This window comes from Balearica regulorum, chromosome 11 (assembly GCF_011004875.1).
Source record: "Balearica regulorum gibbericeps isolate bBalReg1 chromosome 11, bBalReg1.pri, whole genome shotgun sequence".
NCBI classification, from domain to species: Eukaryota; Metazoa; Chordata; class Aves; order Gruiformes; family Gruidae; genus Balearica; species Balearica regulorum.
In genome coordinates, this window is record NC_046194.1 from 21,386,384 (window position 1) to 21,409,335 (window position 22,952).

The 22,952-nt window shown below is 35.9% G+C and overlaps 1 protein-coding gene across 11 annotated transcripts in view; it reads left to right on the forward strand.

Moving 5' to 3' along the window:
- Positions 1-22,952, forward strand: part of ATRX (ATRX chromatin remodeler) — an 81,546-nt gene that overhangs the window by 21,497 nt on the left and 37,097 nt on the right. For 5 of the 11 annotated variants that reach the window (XM_075763664.1, XM_075763668.1, XM_075763675.1 and 2 more), the window contains 9 exons: positions 2,692-2,801; positions 4,964-5,031; positions 5,976-8,902; positions 12,015-12,093; positions 18,703-18,893; positions 19,282-19,461; positions 21,033-21,126; positions 21,666-21,774; positions 22,415-22,594. In XM_075763664.1, the coding sequence (XP_075619779.1) occupies positions 2,692-2,801; positions 4,964-5,031; positions 5,976-8,902; positions 12,015-12,093; positions 18,703-18,893; positions 19,282-19,461; positions 21,033-21,126; positions 21,666-21,774; positions 22,415-22,594 (3,938 nt within the window). The remainder of the gene's footprint in view (positions 1-2,691; positions 2,802-4,963; positions 5,032-5,975; positions 8,903-12,014; positions 12,094-18,702; positions 18,894-19,281; positions 19,462-21,032; positions 21,127-21,665; positions 21,775-22,414; positions 22,595-22,952) is intronic. The other 6 variants (XM_075763672.1, XM_075763673.1, XM_075763665.1 and 3 more) reach the window with 4 other exon arrangements.

Consider the following 22,952-nt stretch of genomic DNA (forward strand, 5'->3'; position numbering starts at 1 on the left):
TTCATGCAAGGTGTCCTGTTCAGCATATAGGAATGCTTTTAGCATTGGTGTTCATAACAATTTTACGTGAAGTCCAACATCAGTCTTCAAGAGTATAGTGTTAAAAAGATGGGACTGTTCTGCCTAAGCTTTGTGGCCTGGTCTGCATCCCCAGGACAATTCAGACGACTTGCCCTTTCAGCTTTTTTTCTCCATCCCTAGAGAATTTACAGGCCTTCCTTTTTCTGTCTGGTTACTCATGTATTGGTGCCTGACATAAGATAATAGTGCTGGAAGTGACATCGAGGGTTTGTTTAAGACCTAACCTTTATCCACGGCAAGGTCAGCTATATCTGTGTCACTACTGATAATCTTTGACTTGATTTTAAAGCTGTCCAGTACATGTTAAGCTCCTGTCAACTTTCAGGGAAATGGAATAGGTACTGCCCGCTCCTGCGTTGTCCCTATTTTCAGACCAGGAACGGTAGCCAGGCAAGGGACGTGACTGCAGTCTACCTGAAGAGCAGCTGGATTAGGAGTGTATCCACACAGTTTTATTTTGTGACATGCACAGAAGAGGTAGTGCAGATCCATTTATTCTACACCTGCGTGCAGCAAGCATAGTTACGTGAAATGGCACTCGCTTTTCTCTTGCTGTTAGAATGAGATGCCTAGCCTGCGCACGCACAAAGTTAAGCCTTGCTGGTTTAAGCAGGTAAGCGTGTAGTCCCAGCTACTTGAGATCCTGAATTCTCTGCACAGTGCAAGTAAATAAGTAATAACAATAACATAAAAAAAAAAAGCCAGTCTGTCATGTTCTTTGCGGAGTGCATCTTTGCATTTTTATTAGGAGTTATATGTCCTATTTATATTAGAAATAGTAGTAGTAATAGAACTCTTGCCTTTCTAGCATCCAAATGCTCTTATCCACGACTAGGAGGCATTGTGTCAGTCCTTATTTTCAAATTTTGTGTCTGCAGAATAGTTATGGTTGTATTTTTGCTAATAAACTCATAGTTAGGAATGTTTTTTAAGCGTGTGTTTTCTCAGTATTAATGAATTAGTAGTTGTATAATTTCTTTGGATCATCGTCATTTGTAGTAGTAACATGGTTTACAAAGGTTTGCCTCATAAATTATCCTCTGGGGTTTTTTTTCTGGTGCCAACTCACAGATTTTAGGAAGGAGGCAGTAGTGGTTCCCCTTAAAGAGAAGGGGGAAGTGGCTTGGTGCTTGGCAGTGAATAGCTTGTTCTCCCTCGGTTGGCTGTTACCTTCTGTGATTCTTAACACCCATTTAAGGACTGTGATGTTTGGCAAAGCCTGGCTTGGCTTCTGGGCTGCGTGGTGTCATAGAACGTGGCGTTCTCTTCCAAGTAGTACAATATGATGGATGCGTTTATTCAGGGTTTACCAGCAGGTGTTTGAGATGTTTTGAGGTCATAAGAGGTGCTTTGCACGTCCACGAGCTGCGCAGTACATGCAATCATGCATGCGTTGAAGTGGAAAACAAATCTTGTATTCAGAATTTCAGACCTGCTATTTTCACTGAATTGTAGAGGTGTATTACTTGTTCTTACCAGCCTGTAAGCTATTTGAGATTGTGCTTCAATAGCAAATTGCTGGTAGCTTGTATTGTGTCTTGAGAGTGTTCATTCAGTTCATTAACATCGTGATGTTGGTGCTTGGTTCTAATTCTGTGGTAGTAATTATTTAAAAAATTATTTTTATATATAATCTGTACTCAGACTGTAACCATGAAGTTAACCATTTGAGTTAATTTCCTTGTACTACTTACTGAACGTCACAGCAAAGTAGAAGTCACAGTTAAGTGATCCCATATCAAACCTCTATCTGCTTGATTCCAGATTAAGTTTTTGAAAGTGCATGAACTGAGTGGGTGAGCTTTTACAAATGGTTTTCCTTTTTCTTGAAAGCATCACTACTGTTGAAAACAAGTCTCACAGTGTTACTAATCGGTTTAACAGCCTGGCATGTAGTCAGCCGCCCAACTCAGAGTTCACCCCCTTTCAAAGTGAATTGGGGGATCGACATTAAAGAAGCGCTTTCTTGGCCGAATGTAGATACAGCAGAAGAGTGATACACAAACTTGTGGGATCAATCAGCAAGATGGTGAGAACATAGGTATTATAGCAAAATTGTAGTTTCGAAAAAACCCAAAACAAACCCACCATCAAGAAGGGAGGAAAAAGTGAAAAAAGATTTTTTTTTTTTTTTTTAGGTGCTATTATAAGGATTTCATGCATCTTCTGTAATAGTTTCCCTTATTTTTCTTTGAGAAGCTAAAACTGTATGTGAAAGAAATACCATAATACAAACCTGAATTCAAATGGTATTTTATGAACGAAGATTGTACAGAATACCAGGGCTACTTTGAAAGAGTTTTAGTGATGACTCTTATTTAGGTGTGTTCTCATGAGGTGACCAGTCAATCCAAATTAAATGTCTCCAAGGGAAGAAAGATTGTATTTTGGCCCCAAGTGGAATACAGAAATTTGAGGAAAATTCTTTTGATCCTTAAATGGCGAGTGGTTACAGAAAGATTTCTCTAATGCTGGGTGGTAAAGTAATAAAGGCATATGAAAAACCTAACAGGCCAAAATATTGTAAGAAAATGAAATAGGTATATACAGATATCTTAAAAAAAATAAAAATGAAAACAATTAATGTGTGGTTTATAATCCTCTCTATAGAGGAAGGACTACATGGAATTGTAAGCTGTACAGCTTGTGGGCAACAGGTGAACCATTTTCAAAAGGATTCAATCTATAGACATCCTACACTGAAAGTTCTTATTTGTAAGGTATGTGGTAAACAGTTCTACAGTTTGTACTGTTTGTTTTTGTTTGAAATGTCATATTAGTTGATTTGGGTGGGATTTTCATGGGAGTAGTTCTTGTTTATTGGCCAATAAATTTTTCAGTCATTAACCATTAACAATTAAGGAAACTAAAAGCAAAAACCAAAAAGCCAAATACAGCTTACAAATTTATATTCCCATTTTCTTATACCCCAGTTAAAATAATTGTGGTTTCTTTGTAATTTATTGTTACAGTTTTAAGGCTATAATTGTAGGGAATTTTTTTATGTTAAATGATCTGTCTGAAATTTCTGCCTACCCATAACGTATTATAAGAGCAGATTCAATACTGGATCTCTTGGTAAAGCATTGTATGTAAAACAACGTCAGAATAAGAAGCGTAAAAGTAGCTTCAGAGCCATCTCAGTTTCACTTGTGTACAGCTCCTGGACTGTTTGAATTTATGGCAGCCTCTGTAATGATGGTCAAGTCCATAACCCAAAACCAGCATCTGGGTTTTCAGCTACATGGTTTCATGGTGGCTTCAGTTAGGCCCTAAGCTGCCTGCAATGGGAAGAGGTGGGGAACAGGAGGAAGGAAACGTCCCTACCTCCTGTTTTGGAGACCTCTTAATTTTCAAAGAGATATAGAGATACCTCTCTTGCATCTCCCTATAGTTGCCGAGATTCTGTATTTATAAAGATATCTCTAAAGATAGAGGGATACAGATCTGTGTTACAATGCATGTTTAGCATTTCCCTTCTCTTCCCTCCTTCTGCTTCTCCCTCTATTCCCAATTAATGTTACATATTCAGCTGACACAGTATCTCAGGCATGTCCATCTAGTCTAATGTTCTGGCTAATTTCTTCTATTCATTCTGGCTTGTTTCTTTTATAAAACATGCTTTTAGAAAAAAAAAAACCAGCTTATGAGACAACTGTTTTCAATCTTCATTGGAGTCCTAACTCTTGTTCTTGGACTTGAAAATGTTTACCATGTAGCTGTTCATGTTCTTGCGATGCATGCATGTTATCTGGTTCATTTTTTAAACTTGTTGAGGGTGTTGGGTTCGATAGCAGCTCTTGACTGTGAGCTCTGCTAGATAATTATATCACGTGGTGTTTCCCATAAATTTTCTGTTTCTTTACTTAATTGAACATGGCCTTATGTTAATGTGAAGGAGAGGAATGGAAGTCCCTGATCTGCATACTCCATGTCTGCCATTACTTTCTGTGCTTAGCTCTTTCCTTATTTTTCTCCTGCTTAGGTAAACAGTCCCAGACTTGAGAAGCTGTTTTCCTTTGACTATAAATGTTCCATCAAGTGTCTAAACGTCAGCTTTTACTGGGTTTTTTTGTTTGTTTAGTTTGGTTGAACAGGTGTATAACTCTGTTCCAGATAAAGGGACGTCATCACTTTAAATTTAGATGCTGAAGCCACTTTTGGATTCTGAATTCACTGATTCACTTGGTAAAAGGACAGAATTTAACTAATAGCTTCTATTAATCCCTATTCAAAGTAGAGTTTCAAGTCTGGGAGAACTTTCTTTAGTAGCAACTGGAAAAAAAACCCCACACCTTCAAAATTTGGTTTAAAGAATTCAGCAACTGAAGCCACTGCTACTACTAGCTGAGTTGTGTGTATTTTTTCTTACTATTACCAATTTTTCAATGAAAATACTTAGTTTGCACCTGGAAATTGAAGCCTTGGATGTTAACGTCAGGGTAAATACTGAAGACCTTTTTGTTTAAAGCCTTATGGGAACGATAGCTAACATAAGAAGCATACATCTGAAAATTGTAATTTATGTAGGATTAATTGTGTCAGGGAAGATGCTGTGTTGATTTACCTATGAAAAAACTTTTTGAAGAGAAACATTCAGTTGATGTTCTAAAATATGCAAATATGCAGCCATCAAACAAAAGCCTTACTTAATTTTCAAATAAACCTTGAGCCATCTAAATAAGAAGTCATGGTTTAGGACCTGTTGTATCTGTGGAAGGTGTTTTTTAGATTAACACAAATATAAAAGGATTAGAGTGCTGAAGACCTTGTAGCTGCTTCTTCTGATGGGTTGCTTCTAATACATGCCGAAAGCATATGAATTACTGAAGTCCAGTTGAGATTTAATAAAAATTTCCTTGTCCTATCTCTTTCTTTACAGACTTGCTACAAGTATTACATGAGCGATGACATTAGCCGTGATTCAGATGGAATGGATGAACAGTGTAGGTAAGTGTACAAAAATGAAATAACACCCACATCTCTTCTGTCGTCTTTTGTTGTTGTGGTTTGTTTTTCTTGCAGTAATGAAATTATTGATAGATAAAGACCGGTACTTAAGAGTTTAATCAACAGTTTCTCACCAAGAAATTCTCAGCCCCAGGGGTTTTGTAAATATTTGATTGTTATTTTAGTAATTAACAAGAAAACATTTTATAAAGAAATCCAATAGCAAACATTTGTAAGACATTACATTTTTAACTAAATAGCATGCCACCTTACAAATACTTTAAAGGTGGGGAATAGAATCCGACATTCTAAACCTTGTGAGCCACGAAACTTACTTTTCTGTGGCATCTCCCACTTTTGAAATACTGAAGTACTTCTCTTCCTTATGTCAAAGAGCTAAATGTGCAGTCCAGTCAAAATTGTGCAGTCTGTGATGCCTCTGGGCTTACTTGTCAGCCACTTCCAGATCTTCACCTAGACATAGATGATAAAAATCCTTCTTTTTTTTTCTTTCTCTTCGTATTTCCCTGCAGTAGTAGTATACCAGTTAAGGCTAGAAAGACTTACATGAATTCATTTTGGTGAAAAACAAAAGAAATCACTTCCCGCCCCCCCAAAATTTGCAGAAGAAACATGGAAAATAAAATTAAATTAGTTTTTTCTCTTATTTAAAATCAGTGCTGAAATTGTGTTTGGATATTACTGACCATTTCAGCTTTGTGAACTGTTCATCTAATACTTTAATTTTCTGACTTTCCAATTCTCAATTGAGTGCTTTTCAGTCGTGCTTTTAATAATGTTTTCAATTAATGGACAGCTGTTTATCACCTGAATTTTTAAAATGCAAATTCATTGTCAGATAGTGAGAAATACATAAACTTCTCAAATTTGGCACCTTGTTGATACGGAGATAAGAGTCTTACATTTCTTACGTCTCATTTCAGGTGGTGTGCTGAAGGTGGAAATTTGATTTGCTGTGACTTTTGCCATAACGCCTTTTGTAAAAAGTGCATTTTGCGCAACCTGGGTCGAAAGGAGCTATCGACTATACTGGATGAAAATAACCAGTGGCACTGCTATGTTTGTCATCCAGAGCCTTTGTTGGACTTGGTCACTGCATGTGACAGTGTCTTTGAAAATTTGGAACAGTTACTGCAACAAAACAAAAAAAAGATCAGAGTTGAAAGCGAAAAAAGTAAAATATATGACCATACGGTCAAGTTTTCTCCAAAGAGAAATAACTCAAATTGTAATGGTGAAGAAAAAAAACTAGATGATTCGTATTCAGGTTCACTAACGTATTCTTACAAAGCACTGATGGTGCCAAAAGACTTGCTTAAGAAAACAAAAAAGCTAGTTGAAACTACAGCAAATCTGAATTCTAGCTTTGTAAGCTTTTTGAAAAACGCTGCAGAAAATGTAGAAATAAGCCCAACTGTCCAGCTTTGTCAGCTAAAAGCTTTCAAATCGGTGTTGAGTGACATGAAAAAAGCTCATCTGGCACTAGAAGAAGGTCTGAACCTGGAGATTCAAGCTTTGAATGTTAAAATCAAAGATAAAATTACCAAAGAGAAAAAACCTGATGTTAGATCGGAAAAAAATGAGGTGAAAAAAGATGAAGGAAAGGAACATGTGGCATTAAAAGAGGATGATGCTGTAAAGACACAGAAAAAAGTTGTATCAGAACGGCCTGAAGGTGAGCCCATGGATCAAAGTGTTCCAGCAATGGAACAAACAGATAACAAGCGTACATCTGGTGAAGATAAAAAGTCTGGCAGAAATGAGGAACCTCAGTATGAACCTAATAGTACAGAGGCTTTAGACATGGATATAGTGTCTGTTCCCTCATCTGTCCCGGAAGATATTTTCGAGACTCTAGAATCTGCTATGGAGATTCAGATTACATCAGATGAGCAAGACAGTGGAAACACAGGAACAGATCATGAGATTCTAAATTCAAATACAAAATCAAATGCTCCTTTGAAAGATACCAAAGGTGGTTCTAAGTTAAAATCATCGGCAAAAGGAACGAAAGAATTGATTGTAAAATTGACTCCTGTTTCCCTTTCAGAGTCTACAATTAAAGCTGAAGATCAAGACAGCAGTCTAGAAAAGGGGAGTAAGGATGTTGATGTAACACCTAAAGCAGAAAACTGTGATTCCGTAAAACAAAATCACAATGCTGGCAGCGAACCTTCCACGGAGAACGAAACCATCTCGCTTGTAGAGGAATCCGATCTCAGGAGATCGCCGCGCGTGAAGACCACACCTCTGAGGCGCCAAACAGACATCAGTCCTTTGACGTCAAATTCAGAAGAAGATAGCAATGACACGTGTAATGAAAAACGTAAGAGAAAACCATCAAAACAACCAAGGAGGAAAAATGATAAAAGAAATTCTTCTGACAGCACTGTTGATGGTCCTAGCCCTAATAAACTTTCTAAATCAAAAAAGCCATATGTATTAGATCATAGCTCAGATTCTGATGAGATGCCAGCTGTTCTTAAAGAAGTAGCAATGATGAGTCACAGTTCTTCAGATATTGATAGCAATAGTGAAGCACCAACAAATGATCAGAAGACACTAGATTTTCTAAAGAATCAACCAGTAAAGGATGAAAATGGAAAACGAAAAAGGAAAAGTTCCAGTTCTGGTTCAGATTTAGATGCTAAAAGAGGCAAATCGGCTAAAAATTCTGCTGCTGCTAAAAAGAAACGACAAAACTATTCAGATTCTTCAAACTATGATTCTGAGTTAGAAAAAGAAATAAAAATTTTGAGTAAAATTGAGTCTGCAAAAAAAGCTAAGAAAAAATACTCACGAAAAGATGATAGTTATGATTCCTCTGAAGAAGAGCAGAGGAAAAAAGTCAGCAGTAAGAGAAAGATAAATTTGAAGAAACAGAGAGAGAAATCTTCTGAAGATGACGATGTTGAGAAATCTTCCCCAGAGAAGGAGATTAATCATTCTTCTAAAGATAAGAAAATGGGGAAGGGGTCAGCTGCTAAGGAAAAGATAAACAGAGACTTGAAAGAAAAAACTGTAAAGGGAAAGCAGGATGAGTCTTCTGATGTTGAGAAGTCTTTACTGGAGAAAGAGGAGAGTTCTCCTAAAGGTGCAAAGCTAACTGAAGTGAAGAAGAGCAAGGATTTGAAAAAGAAAAAGGCACAGGAAGATTCTTCTTCAGAGAATACTGAGAAATCTGCAAAGAAAGAGCACAATTTTGATTCTTCAAAAGACAGATTCAAGAATAAAAAAGGATCAGAAAGCAAAGCGAAGAAATCTGAAAAATTGAAAAAGAAAAGTTACAAGAAAGAGCAAGATGATTCCTCTTCTGATGTTGAAAAGTCATCTCCAGAGAAAGGAAGTTGCAATTCTTCTGAAAATGACAAAACTAAAAATGAGCCAGTATTTAAAGAAAAGAGGAGGAGGAATTTGAGAGAGAGAGTATCTAAAAAAGTGCACATTGATTTATCTTCTGATGCTGAGAAATCTCCCCTAAAAGAGGAGAGTTCTTCTGAAGATGCTGTGCAGAGTAAAAAACGAACTGAAACTAAAGAAAAGAAAAAAACAAGTCACAAAAAGAAAATTCCCAAGAAAGAACAGAATGACTCGTCCTCTTCTGATGAGGAGTCTTATGAAGACAGTAAGAAAAAGATTAAAAGAGGGTCAATGAAAGAAAGTAAAAAGAGTAACTTCAAAAAGAAAGTGTCAAAAAAGAAGGCGGTTGTCACTTCCTCTTCCTCATCGGATAAGGACGAAAATGATGAACAGAATTCAACAGGTGATGGAAGCAGTGATGAGCAGAAAATTATGCCAGTGACTGAAAACTTGATGCTGTCTGCTGATACAGGATTTTGTCAGTCATCAGGTGTGCAAAACATGTTCGTCTACATGTATTGCTAATATATAAAAGGAGGAAATTTGTAAGATTTGGGTAACATTTAATCATCTAGAAGTGAAAATACTCATAAGTAGGTAATTATACATGTAAATGTTTGCAGCCAGTTACCTTTTTTGATACTGATTTGGAAGCATCCATTTCAATTTGTGCAGCTTGTCACTTGTGCAAAAAAGGATGTCAGCGTAAATAGAGAGGCTTGAGAAGCTATAGCCTGTAATTCCAGCAGTATTTCCTTGCAGCACAGCTTTCAAAAGCCTGTTCCTCTCTTTGGCTGCCCAGGTACTCTTTAGCAGAAACTGGTTTTAAGCAGTAGATATCTGGTGGACTCAAATTTGTCAGCTTATGGTTACGCACTAGAAGAGATGTCTCTGAAAGTTTGTGGCATTGTAGTATGCATCTTAAAAACCAAGTAGATGATCTTCGTGCCTCACGAGACCCATGTGGCTTTAGAGCAGCTGGTGTCAGTTAAAAGAAATCTGTCATCGCTTACCGTTTTCATAGCAGGCTTAATAGTAGTAATTCTTCTTGCCAAGATAGAACTAATTCATCAGTGTCTTATATCTTTAGGAAATTAGAAAGAAATTCAGAACTGCTGAATTCAAACACTTGGCTTTAAAGAACTTGAAAAGGAGGGGTCTTTTTCACATTGCATGGACAGCACACATGTTTTTAATAAATAAATTTTCAACTAGAAAAAATTATATCTATTTGGTGCTTTAATTACCATGACAGGTAAATTGTTTGCTATTTGTTTGCTTCTAATGATGTTTCGTAGTACTTTCTGTACATGACTGTAGTGTATCTGAGCCAACAGTTACAGTAGTTTGCAAAGCTGCAACTAAACAAAGAGTGACTAAAACAGCAATATGTTTATGAAGATGGCAGAAGGCACACAGTTGCATTTTGGCTTTCCCAAAAAGCCCTTCTAGACAGACACTAAACACAAAATGAGATAATTGTTTGTAGCTTCTTAAAGAAAACAAACAAACCACCCCTAAACAAACACAACACACAGATTTTAAATTAAATATAACGTTCCTTCTTTTTCCCATCAACTTGATGCTGACCCATTTCTTCCATAAGTTTTCCTGCAGTTTAGTTTTTGGAAATTGTTGATCTTTGCAGATGCAAAGGTTGCTTTTCACAGTTGCTGCTTTGGATTTAGAGCCCTGTAAGAAAGCAAATTTTGATTAATGGTAATTTGCATCATTGTAGAGTAACAGTTGGAAAATAAGTTTCTTATTCTGCATATTATACAGCCCTGTAATGTTTGTTTTTCAAGGTCCTGTGATGAAGTAAGTTTAGTTGCGTCTCTGTGCCTGTAATACTGGGACTTTCAGGACTTTTCCTTGATGGCTGCCAAAACAATGTTTTCCCCAGTGATGTCACTGCTGGGGCAGATTGCAAATAATGAACAATTCGTAGTAATGAACTAGCGTCTTGCATGTGGTAGCTGCCGTGGCTGTTAAAACACTTTGGTACTCAGTGATAGTAACCCGTACGCAACAGTTCTCAGCATTGCTGGACCAGCAAAGAAAAATACTTTAAAAAGAAAATTGCTCATGTGCAGTGTATATTCGTAGACTCGGTATTGAAATGGCCCAGGAGGAAGAAGTTGGTTGTAATCTGTCAGAAGGTGTGTGAGGCAGTGGGAGTGATTGTTTTATTTGCAAGTCACAAGTGGAAAGCTGGATAATTATTGGATAGGAGAGATGGTTAACAGTGTACGAATGGAAAAATGAGATGGTGATGTGGGATGGTTGACAGTAGAGTTAGACTGAGAGAGAAATGGGTTGTTTTAGCTTGGAGAGAGAATGCTAAAAATGGGGAGTCTTAATTGCTGTCTTCCAATCACCTAATGGGTAGTTACAGACGAGGATGAGCCAGATGCATGAGGAAAGGATGAGAGGCCGTGGATACAGGTTTTGGTGAGGAAAACTGAGTAGATGCTAGGAAAAAATTCTTTACATTGAGAATGGTCAAAGCCTGGATCTGGTTGCCCTGTCCAATTTTGGAATCCCTGTCCTTGGAAGTACTCAGAACTTGACTGGCCAAGGCCCTGAGAAAACTGACCTCGCTTTGGAGGTAGCTCTGCTTTGAGGTTGGAGTTGGAGTAGGTTATGTCCAGAGGTCTCTTCCAGCCTTAGTTATTGTATGATTGAATCTGCCTTTCTTATTTTAAGAGGAGGCAAACTTGCCCTTTCTCTTCAGTTTGCTTTTGTCTTAATAGGTGAATGAATGAGTCTTTTCTGTGGCTGAACAAACTATGTAGCTTGATCGTTGAACGAGTCTTAGAATCTGGTTTGACCAACAGGTTACATCTATGTATCGAAGCCCAAGAGAGAGGGGCTTTGTGTGATCACCTGCCGTACAGTCCTGTCGGACTTCTGGCTAGTGGTAATTCCAGGACAAGTGTACGTTAAAACAAGTTGGAGCAAGCCTCACACAGCTTAGTTTTAGTCTATGCCCCACAGGTAGAAAATAAACAGTAGAAATTATGAATGAAGGGATCTCAGTTCATTAGTATTTTGAGGTCTCTTTTTCTAAGCTTAACTTCAGTAACTAGCAGATTTGACTTATTTATGTGTAAGTCAGAAGAACGAGAGAAAAGAAAGGGGAAAGGCCTGGGAGTTAGAAATAATCTGAATTCCCCTCAGTTCAGCTGGAGAATGTAGGGGATCATACTGTGCTATTCTAAATGGAACTAAACTTCTTAAGAAACTTAATTTCTGAATCCTAAGTGGAGTGTTCAGTCTCTGTATTTTTTTGTGTAAAAATACCCCCACCAAATTTCACAGTATGTAGTAAGGAAAGAATTGCAAGTTGTGTGTAGTAGCAATCATAACATGGATAAAAGAGTTGCTTGAAAAACTAGAGACTTTTATTAATAAAATATTTATTTTTATGTGTCTAGATAGGTAACTGGCTTTTAGTAGAAAAGTGGTGGTATTACCGAGCTGTTTTTATCTGGCGATTCTTGATGGAGACAATATTTCATGTGCTGTGTTGTTTGTTGCTGATTTTACATGTATTAAGTGTTCATGTTTTCTGGTTTTTTTGTTTCCCCTTCCTCCCCCAGGAGATGAGGGAGAGACTAAATCAAGGGCTGTTCCAATGGAGGAGGAGGAAGATGATGATGATGACGATCCTGAGAATAGGTATGATACCATCCGTAAGGACTTAAAAAAGATTATAACACACCCTAGGCGTGGGCGCAAACCGGCGCAACGGAAGAGCAAGCAGGTTGTAAAAACCACGACTGCCTGCCTTGTAAAGACTCGCTCACGGGCTTCCCGCAAGTTTGAACAAGGGGCCAGAAAACAGAGGCCAAAATCCAGAAATGCAAAGAAAGTATTTAGAAGTGTTAGCTAACACACCTTGCATAGGGTGTGTTATAAATGCACTGCAGCACCGTGCGTTTTATGTTCCCATTGAAAGTGTGAGGTTTGTGACAAGTATTTCATTCAGGCAGGTATAAACCTACTTCTGATAAATGTGAATTTCAGCTAGTTATATGGATAGAAGGTTAAAATCTTACATCCGTGCAATATGCAGTGCTAAAATATTTTCAGATTGAACTTGGTTATTACTGTTACATAATTTGCTTTTTTAATTGAAACGCCTTTTCTCAATAAAGAGAAAACACCAGTGTGGAGGTAAACAGTATTAGATATTTTTCAGCTGTTAATTAAACCGAGTTTAAATCCACTAAAGAATACCTGAAGTGACTAATGTGATAGTTGAGGCCCTGATTCTACAAGAACTGTGCATAGGCTCAACTTGTATCGAAGCGACTAATTATACATATAAATTTTAAGTCTTTGCATAGATATTTTCAGAATTGTGGCTTATATGTATTGCTTCAGTTTCAAGTTCAATAAAAACGAATCGATGTAAGATACAGTTAGTTAAGACGTGATATTTTACCAGTACCATTGTAGTTATGAAAATTAGCCTGGCTAGAAAATGTAAAAGCTTTGTTTCCTGATGAGTGAATGCACAACATGAAGTATTGCTCAATTCCGAGCCACAGTTTCTTTTTGGAAGTTATTGTAGTTAGACTAAAGAGTTGTTCAACAAATTTTTATACAGTATTTCAGAAACTGATTTTTTTTTTTTTTTTTGGGCCATATAGCATGTATGGGACCAGCTTTCATAGCTTTGCACAGTTGCTGCTGGAGTCTTTTTCTGCTTCTGAGCCTCACTAGTTTTAGAATATGGTATCTTTGTTTCACAGAGTTGTATGTTTTGATCTGTGGCTGAAGTAAATTTTAAAAACACTGGTTTATATCCTTTACGGACCTCAGTTTGGCATCAAAATGTTGCTGCTGATGTAGTTCTTGCCTATTTTCAGTCATCAAATTTAATCAAATAATTCAACTTTTAAAGAAAGATGTTCTTTAGGGACTTGACAGCACAGGATCATAAGCAGAACATCTAAATGTTGGTAATACAAGATTTTTTTTTTAAATGATGCTTCAATTTCAGTCCTGTTTTGATTTTTTTTTTTTCCTTTCTCTTTTTTTGGTTTCTTAAGTGTTTCTGGTTGATAACTAAGCCAATACACTTTTGTCAAAGTTCAGTGTTTACCATACAAATGTTACCGACATCTTAATCATTAGTTTAAGAGCTATATTGGGAAATGAGTTAACCCAATTGATAACAAATAAATCAGTAATATGAATTTGGGGTTTAAAAATCAGTTTCTGTACTTTGTTTTTGAGCTGAATCTTTGTTGACATTTTTATTTAGGGAATATTTTGAATATATATTGATGAGATGGGGAGATACTTTGTCAATAAACAGTTTTGTCAACCTTCAGACATGTTAACTGGTAACTGCAGTCTAATTTTACATTCATCACGCATTGTACTTGGCACCAAAATCAGATATATAAAATGTAAAAAGATGGAACAAATTTCAAAAAGTTAAAAGTTTGTTCTTCTGTTTACTCAACACAAAGTGTTTAAATAGTTTACCTACTATTCAGACAAGTTGCCTATTTTCTTCCAGGCCAAAGAGGGTACGTAGTACCTACCGGGTATTTGTAGTGTGGGAACTCTCATGTTTGCAAGTCTCTAGCTTAGATGTTCTGTTATTTGCATACCTTTGGATGTGCATGACATGAATATTAATAGTCTTGAAATCATCTTTGCCAAAATGCAATATCCAAGTGGGTCATAATATGACATACAGTGCTGTATGCTTTCATCTTCTGTTGTGTAATTATCTATTATTGGTCCTTCTGATCTTTTAAATGGTACTGTTTAATATGTTTGCAGTAGTTTTATTTATTAAGAAGTTAATAGTGTATTTAATGCAGAATGCCTTTAAGTATTTGATGGTTGCAATAAATTTTTGTAAAACGTTTTTCTTGTCCAAGCATTTAATTTAATACAACTCTGACAGCTTGAAAATCGGACTCTTTCAACAAAGCCAGTACAGTATTTAGAACAAGGTGTTTGGCAGTTTTCACAATTTTTTTTTTTTGTAAACATGTATGACATTCCATCCAAATACTCATCTCTTAAAATATGTTTTAAATGGTTCTAAATTTGTTAGTAATATACCAAAGGCCCATTTAATTCGGTAGTACTCTAGCTGAAGGAATAGTGGCTTTTATTAGCCACAGAAAAATGTCCTTTTCCCCGCCCAAGATTTGTTTTGGGCAACCTTATTTCTACATATAAGTAGTAGGTATTTATGAACACTACGTGTGAGTTGATATAATCTAATTGGTAATAATACATCACAATAATTAACTAATAGTTAAAGTTACGAATTTTTAAGAAGAAAAATTATTTTTACAGTGATAGCGTTGTCTCACCAAGATTTTTGACAATCTATAAATGAGTCGATCGTATTGGCACTCTAAAATTTGTGAACAAGAATGGTGCAAATTATTATGTGGACTTAACTCCACATCACAAGAGGCTGCACCTACTGTTCCATTTTTGCTGAAATGTCTGAAGGATAAAGTAATCCTGTTCTGTGACTAAGCAGCCCCTGGATAACTCACAGTTTGCCTATCTCTTTTAAAAAATGTTTTCTTTTAGCCTAAGTTAAAAAATACATAGTAACCAATTCATTATTTTTAAATGTATATTGTTGGTGTCATTCTTATAAAGGTAAAATACATTAAATCCTGATTTATATAAAATCATACATAATATATTGTTGTTTTATTCTAGAGTTGGTTTTATATGTCCTGGTTGAGATTACGGCCCTGTTCTGTAAGGCACTGTTTAAACATTTGTTGGGAAAATGTCCTTTATACAAATCTCACGATATGTTTAGATACGATGGAGTGGGGCTAGGCAACATGACATGCTCAGGGTCACAACGAATCAGTGGCAGAAATGAATGAAATGCAGGGATTTTTATTTTATTTTGTTTTAACTACCTGAAGTCCTGTGCTGGAGGTCATACAGCTCTCTGTGCTTCTTAATTCCATTTGTTTATAGTGTTCAACTGTTAACATCTGGTTGGCTAAGAACATCTTTTATGTCCTTGACCCGAGTAAATACTACGATATCTTTTGATTTTCATGGGTTTCTCTGGAAGAATGTGAGTGGGGGAGTTTTCACACTGTCATAGCTTGTTTTTCTCGGTGCTTGCACTTTTGATGTTCATGCAAATATTAAAATGTTAAAGCTAGTATATGATGTTTCTTAGCTTAGCAACCTGGTCACTTTAAATGGGTTTATGTCTTAAAATAGAAATGTGATACATTATCTTGAGCCTCATATAATTTAATTTAAAACCAGTTTCAAGAGTCCAGTACTCAACTTATTCTAATTCATATAAGCCATTTGTTAGATCAGTCATTTGTCAGATGCATTCACAAGGCTTCATCTCTTTGGTTCTAATACTGCTTACACTTGTAATTCCTATCAGATATGTAGTTACATTAAAAATAGCAATCTTTTGAATTCTGAAAAAGTCTTACATTTTTAGCCTAGCATCATATCAGTAGAATGCATTGAAGAGATTGTGGCTTTTTTCACTAAACAAACAATTCCATCTCAGTTTGATTCAAAGTGGTTGAATTGTTATCCTAGTTAAAATACGTCTCATTTTTTTATCTCCAAGTATAAAAGCAATAACTTATTAATAATATTATAAATAATTAGAAATGAGTACGTTTACCCAATCTGGTTGGTGGTTATGATGATGATTAGTAGGAAAATAACAGCATCTTCTGTTTGTGGATAGCAGATTTTGTGCATGGTATTTTTAGGTGGATGATACATTTGCTTTTTCCCCCCCTCTTAAAACCATATTTCACACACACAAAAAAAAAGTATGTCATCTTTTGTTAAGAACCAAAGTCAACCTTTGTTTAAAAAAATAGAAATACATTTTTAAAGGTGACTTGTATGAAAGGTAAGTATTGTTACCCACCTACAAGTTGTGTTAACTTTGCTAATGCAATTGAGGACACTCCAAAATAAACCAAAGGCAGTATTACTAGGCAGGGCTTTCAGAATTGAATTTTAAAATTTTGCAGTTCTCTTTAGTGTTTCTCCTTTTTTTTTTTTCTTCCCCCTCTTCCAAATCAAAACTTTAGTGATGAAATTGTTATTTTTTTAACAAGAGAAGTAGCCAAACTGCTGCTGTCTGCATTTCCTGGAGTAGGATTCAAGGTTAATAATTTACATGAAAAGTTTTTAAAGAGAAGCCAACCTGCGATATTCCAAGCAGTTTCATTTTGAAGAAAAAGCTCTTTTGACCATTAAGAGATGGAAGAAATACAGTCTTAATTTCTTATATAAGGAGCTATCTATTCCTGTTGCTATTATACATGATATGGTGGGTTTTCAAAAAAAGAACAACAAAACCTAAGTCCCTTTTCCAAATCCTCTGGAAGGACCTAATGCAAAAAAACTTTTGGAAGAAGATGTTACTTATCTGTGGACTTTAGTAAGTTTTCATGGGGTTTGCACTGTGATCTGTTGGTATATGTGGAATTAAAGCTTACCAAGAATACTGCATTTTAAAGTTTTAGTTGGCCATTCACATGCCATTTCTCAAAAGGGGGGGTGTTGTGGATGTTCTTGGATAGTCTGTGACTTGCTGAGCAATCTTAAATGTTTGTTAAACCATTTTACTTCCATCTTTTAATACTAACTGAATGTACAGTAGCGTTAGAATCTCTTTGGAAAATGTACTACCACTCAAAAAAATAGAAAATGCAGTATGAAGTGTTAGGAAAGATGCTTTGGGAAAATTCCCTTTGAAAAATTCCTTTTTTTTAGGGACACGTTACATGCTGAAAAATGAAATATGGATTCTTTAAAACCTATTTTATAGTGCTCCATAAAAGAAACAACTTAATTTTCCAAAGTATAAGAAGCTGTACTTAAGAGATCACTGTTCTTTGCCATTTCCATGTGAAGCCTGGATTGAGGTTCAGTTTCATGGGTTTCGAACAATTGTTTTGACAGGTATAGAAGCGATCTCATTCTGAACTATGTACATACAGCTTACATTAATTCTCCTGAAAGGCAAGACAGACTAGATTTGACCTAGGGGAAAAAAAAGTAAATCTTCATTTAAAATTGATGACCATGGAATGAAAACTATACTATTTCTGAAATTTATATGAGGAAGGCCTGGTTTCATTCTTTCAGGACCTTCCCCCCCCCCCCCCCCCCCCCGGAAATACAAGTTCTCAGATAAGTCCTTTATTTTCCTGTGCTTTTGACATAATTTATATTTTGCCTTGGATAGATTCATATAAGTTGGGGGGTTTTAGGTTGCAAGAACATGTAAATAAATTATTTTCCCATAGTAACTCCAGTGCATTAGTGGAAAACACTCTTGTGCTGAAACGAACCTGTGAGAAGCTGCGCGAACAGTTTGTGGAACAGGAAATAAAATTGTAATTTTTCTTTGAAGTTCAGGTCCCATAATGTTTGATGAAACTTTTTGTGTGTGTGTATACTTTTTTTTTTAAAAAAAACTATAGTTGCTCTAAGGCAAATGCTTGTAGTTATGTGAGGGATTCAGTGTGGGTTTTTTTTTCCCCTGAGGCACTTAATACCACTTTGTCTTGAGACATTGTGAGTTGCTTCAATTACTACAGCATCTCTTTTGCAGTAGGGTGGGCCCAGGCAACTAGAATGGTAACACAGTTGGAGGCAAGCTATGTAGAAATAGGATAATGCATTCTTTATTTTTATTTTTTTAAGCTGTGAGTTAATGCATATTGCAGTAATCTTTTTCACCTGCGTTGAGTGATACACTGCTTTTAAAACTATTACTGTTTACGTAGACACTAGTTGAGTAGATTCAATGCCTCAGGAAATTAATCTCATTGATTTAAATCAAGTAAGCGTGATAACCATTTTTGGAAGGGATGATCTGAGCATTAGGATTTGATCTGCAGCATCTTCACGTTCCTGTTACAATTAGAATTCTTATAGGTGCCTACCCCAGAACCGACAAGAGTCCATCCAAATAGACCATGAATAAAATGTTTAGGTTTGTACATTTTATAGCTATCTCTAGTCTTGCTGTAAAGCATGAAACTTCTTTTTTTAAAGAAGCATTATATAGATTTGCTTTATAAAAGCAAGTTAACCTGTTACATTTAACATATTTTTGCTGATATATCCTGTCTTACCACAATGACTTTCATCATGTCTTTTTTTGTTCAGCTTTCAACCCTTTTTTTGAAGTTCTGAATGGTATAGGATTACACTTATCGTTCATAGATTTACTTGAACAATGGAATAAATAGTTTTTTCTGTTTTACTTCAAAGAATTGCCAAGAAAATGCTTTTAGAAGAAATCAAAGCCAATCTCTCCTCTGATGAGAATGCATCTTCAGATGATGAATCGGATGAAGGGAAAAAGAAAACTGGAAAGCAAAATGAAAACACAGGAGATGATGGTGAGCACCAAAAAGCGTCTGGGAAAAAGTGGTGCTGCAGCGCCCGTCGTAATTTCAAAGGTCATTTGGGAAAATTATAATCATTAAAGTTTCTTCAGTTTTCAATAAAAAAAAAATCATTGATGTTGATAGATAGTTGCCAAATAGAGGCCAATGTATGTGGTCATGAGGATTATCATCTCTTTTACTCTTCTGTAAGTGTGTTTTTTTGTTAATAGTCTGATTTTTGTAATCAGTTCAGAAGTTCTAGGGATTTGTGAGGAATAATCAAGTGTTCAGGCAGCATAGAATACCTAAAACTCGAGGGAACAACAATATGTTGTTGTCTGTAATTTCCTAGAAAAGCACAGAATTTAACCTAAATTAATTCAGATTTTTAATTCTTACCAAATGTAAGTAAGAAAAAAATGACCACTATGCGTGTTGTACCGACTCTTATCTCTGACAGAAGTGAATGAAAAGGAAGATAATTCTGAATCGGATTCAGAGGAAGAAGAGTCAAAGAAGCCAAGATACAGACACAGGCTGCTGCGGCACAAGCTGACAGTGAGTGACGGAGAATCTGGTGAAGAAAAAAAGGTGAAACGAAAAGACAAAAAAGAAGGGAAGCGCAGAAATAGAAGGAAAGGTAAATAATCCAAACATTTCTTGTCACAACAAGCACGCGCTTCTATAAAATAAGTCCGAAGCGTGTCAGAATGGAGATCTGAAATGCCATAATTTGAAAATCTCTGTATAAACTTCCTTGTGTATTAAATCTAGAATTCTCTTGTCTGTGTTTAAATAAAACTGTTTATCAAAGTGTTGAATATAAATGCAACTCTCTCCACTTATTGTATCCTCTCAATTGGATGAATGTTGTTGAGACTTAGAATATTAATCTTCAATAACAGAGGCAAGCCCTGTATGTCTAATTTGTGAGAATAAATCTTCTCCTTTTTGTAATTTCTCTCTTTACCTTGGGCTGTTAGTAAGCCCTTGTGCATCAGAAATTTCTCCATCCTGGAATTTAAATGTCACCAACTTCAGTTGAACACCAGATGGCACTGCAAAATGATGCTTGACTTTGATTTTTCATTTTCGTTGTTGCATGCAAGAACAAAGAATCTGGCAGCCCTTTGCATTTACTCATTTTGAGCAGAGGAGGGGAGCAATAGTAAAGAGAAATGCTTACTGCCACGTTGGCCTGGGTAGATGCCGATAGCATTTTGTGGCCCGTGGACATAAGTACTTTCCTGTTCTTAGTGCTGCAGCAATGTCAGGCATCTTTTGCAGTGTTCCACAGCGTTTCTTTCAAGAAAAGTAAATTACACTGGCAACGTGCAAATAAGATGCAGCCAGACTAATTCTCGGGATTTTTTAATCGTGTCTTTTAAGTTCACTAGTGAGTCTCAAGTAGAACCATGTACTTTATTTCAGCTCGCTGTTTTTGAGCCCTATTTTATTAATAGTACATTTCCCCACGTATGTAAAACAATCCTTGTTTTAAGCCTTGTTATTCATAAAACAGTAAAGTTTTCCACTGTGTTCCAGGTGAAATTGAACTTATAAAGGCGCTAAAGGGCGTGCTGGTCTTGATCCACCTATAAATGTCAATGATGGCCCCTAAAAGTATTTATGGAAGTATTAGCTAATGCTGCTAGTTAGATGGTATTTTTAATTGTCTTGCATTACCCGAAGAAACCTCAAGCCATAAATACAGTAATACAATTGCATATGTTGTTAGTAAATAAGCATCGTTTGCATGAATTGTGAGGTATGGTTATAAAATGACATCTAAAACATTTGAAACAAAAGCTTCTGTTTAGCTAAAAATCATCTTTTTGTTTTCTGTTATTCTGTTCCCCATTGGGTTCTCTCCTCCTCACCCACTGTCTTTGGACACTTTCTAATATAATGCTTTCTGTCATCGTCTTGCAAACTATACTTACATGTATTCCTGCATAAAGACCTCAGGGCTTGTTGGCATGATATGCCATCTAGCAAGACTCGCTTAGTGCTCACGTGTTAAGCTTTTCTACTCTGTACCCCTTAAATTCCTGTTGCTTCTTATTAGTATGGTTAGTGGCTCCCATACTGCCTGAAAGGAACTTTTACAATGCTTGTTCATCTTAAACAGTTCATTGTGTAATTAGAAGATATGTAATGTTCCAAACTTTGCCATAATATTCAGCATAAAATCATACTTTATTTTTAAAGTGAGCAGCGATGATTCAAATGACTCTGAGTTTCATGAATCTGCAGTTAGTGAAGAAGTCAGTGAGTCTGAAGACGACCAACGTCCAAGAACAAGGTATAAATAAAACTTAAGTATGCATATCCTGTGTTTGGTTTTTTTGGTTTTTAATAGTGCAGTTTAGGCAGCGAGATGGTAAAAGTTAAAGACTTTGGATCAGTCCTTAAAACTTTTGATGCTACTTGCTGTAATTTGGCATCTGCTAATTAACTTTGCAGCAAATGTGAGAATTTTGAATTTGTACCGCAGTATGTGGTACACAGCAACTTGATGAGCCAGTACAAAAACAAGATTAACAAAAATGGGTGTTTTAGTGCCAAATACATCAATGTCAATTGAGGAATGGTGGATTGCAGTAGAAAACTAATACTCAACGATTCTGAGGTTCTTCAGCGTTGTCTGGAATAGATGGTTGTTATATATGTTCAGTGAGTTGAGGGGTAGGAAGGTATTTGATAGTAAATACCTGATTGCACAAAGGAGTATATATTCTGTTAATTAGCCATGTAGTTCATGTACTTTTTTTAATCATTGCTTTTCAGTGAGGCAATGATTTATTATTGTTAATCAGTAATACTACCTTATTTTTTTTATAGATCTACCAAGAAAGCTGAGGCGGAAGAAAACCAGCGGAGTTACAAACAGAAAAAGAAACGAAGGCGTATAAAGGTTCAAGAGGATTCTTCAAGTGAAAACAATAATAAGGTACTATATTGTGTTTTGAATTAATAAATGGGAAGAGGAGTTCCTGTCTCTTCTGCCAACTGCTTAGGGACTTGAGTATCTCCAACAGCTGTGTACAAAGTACACTAAAAAATTATAACTTTTCTCAGTGTTAATTCAGTGCTAAAATTTATAATGTGGCACCGTTATGGAGAAAAAACCATTGCTTTTAACTAAAACCATTTCCTGTTCAGATGCATGGTATCTTTTAAGTAAATGGAACTTTTAAACTAAATGTAGAAGATGACACAAATAGTAGTTTAAGGCTTTCCTCATATTAGAGTTTCTTTTCCTGTGTGGAGTAGGTGATAGCTGATCTGATCTAGCACCACTGGAACAGAAAAATAGGTCTTTAATAGTCATTAGTTAGTATCAAATGATAACAGTACCTTCAGTGCTGCCTTTGCACAGCTGGGCTTATCTTTAGTATCTCAGAATACGTTATAGTTAAGGTGGCACTTCTTTTGTCATGGTGGCTAATTTATATTTTTTAAAAAGTGTCTTAAGAGCTAAACTCCACCTGTGTGTATAAAAAATTTTGTGAGCTTGTCTAAAAATGAAGGATTTGATGGTCTGTGCCATAATTTTCTTGCTAATGCTTAATTTATTTAATTTGTAATAGAGTAATTCCGAGGATGAGGACAATGACGATTCAAAATCTCCTGGAAAAGGCAGGAAGAAAATAAGGAAAATTATTAAAGATGATAAGCTTAGAACAGAAACACAAAATGCACTTAAAGAAGAAGAAGAAAGAAGAAAACGTATAGCAGAAAGAGAACGGGAGAGAGAGAAATTGAGAGAGGTATGTTCTGTTTTCTTTGCAAAATGCTACAAAGTTGAATTGTTGATGATGTTTAAGACAACATAGTTCTACCTCAGTTTAATTGTATAAGTAATTTTAAAAATACTTAGATGTAGCCTTGTAAGTCACAAGTTTTCTTTGTAGTTTCCTGCAGGTTAACGTTGGTAAGTTTTATTTAAGACTACTGAGATCTGTAGAAAGCTGTTTCAGCTGCCTACTGCTTTACTTTCCATGGGGAAAAGCACTCTCCCAAAGTAGGTTGTAATGCATAGTAAAGAATTTAAGGTTTCTCTTTACTAAACAAATTATGACTTCCAATTTTGCTAAAGCTAGCGTCTGTCAAATGCTTGGTAGTATT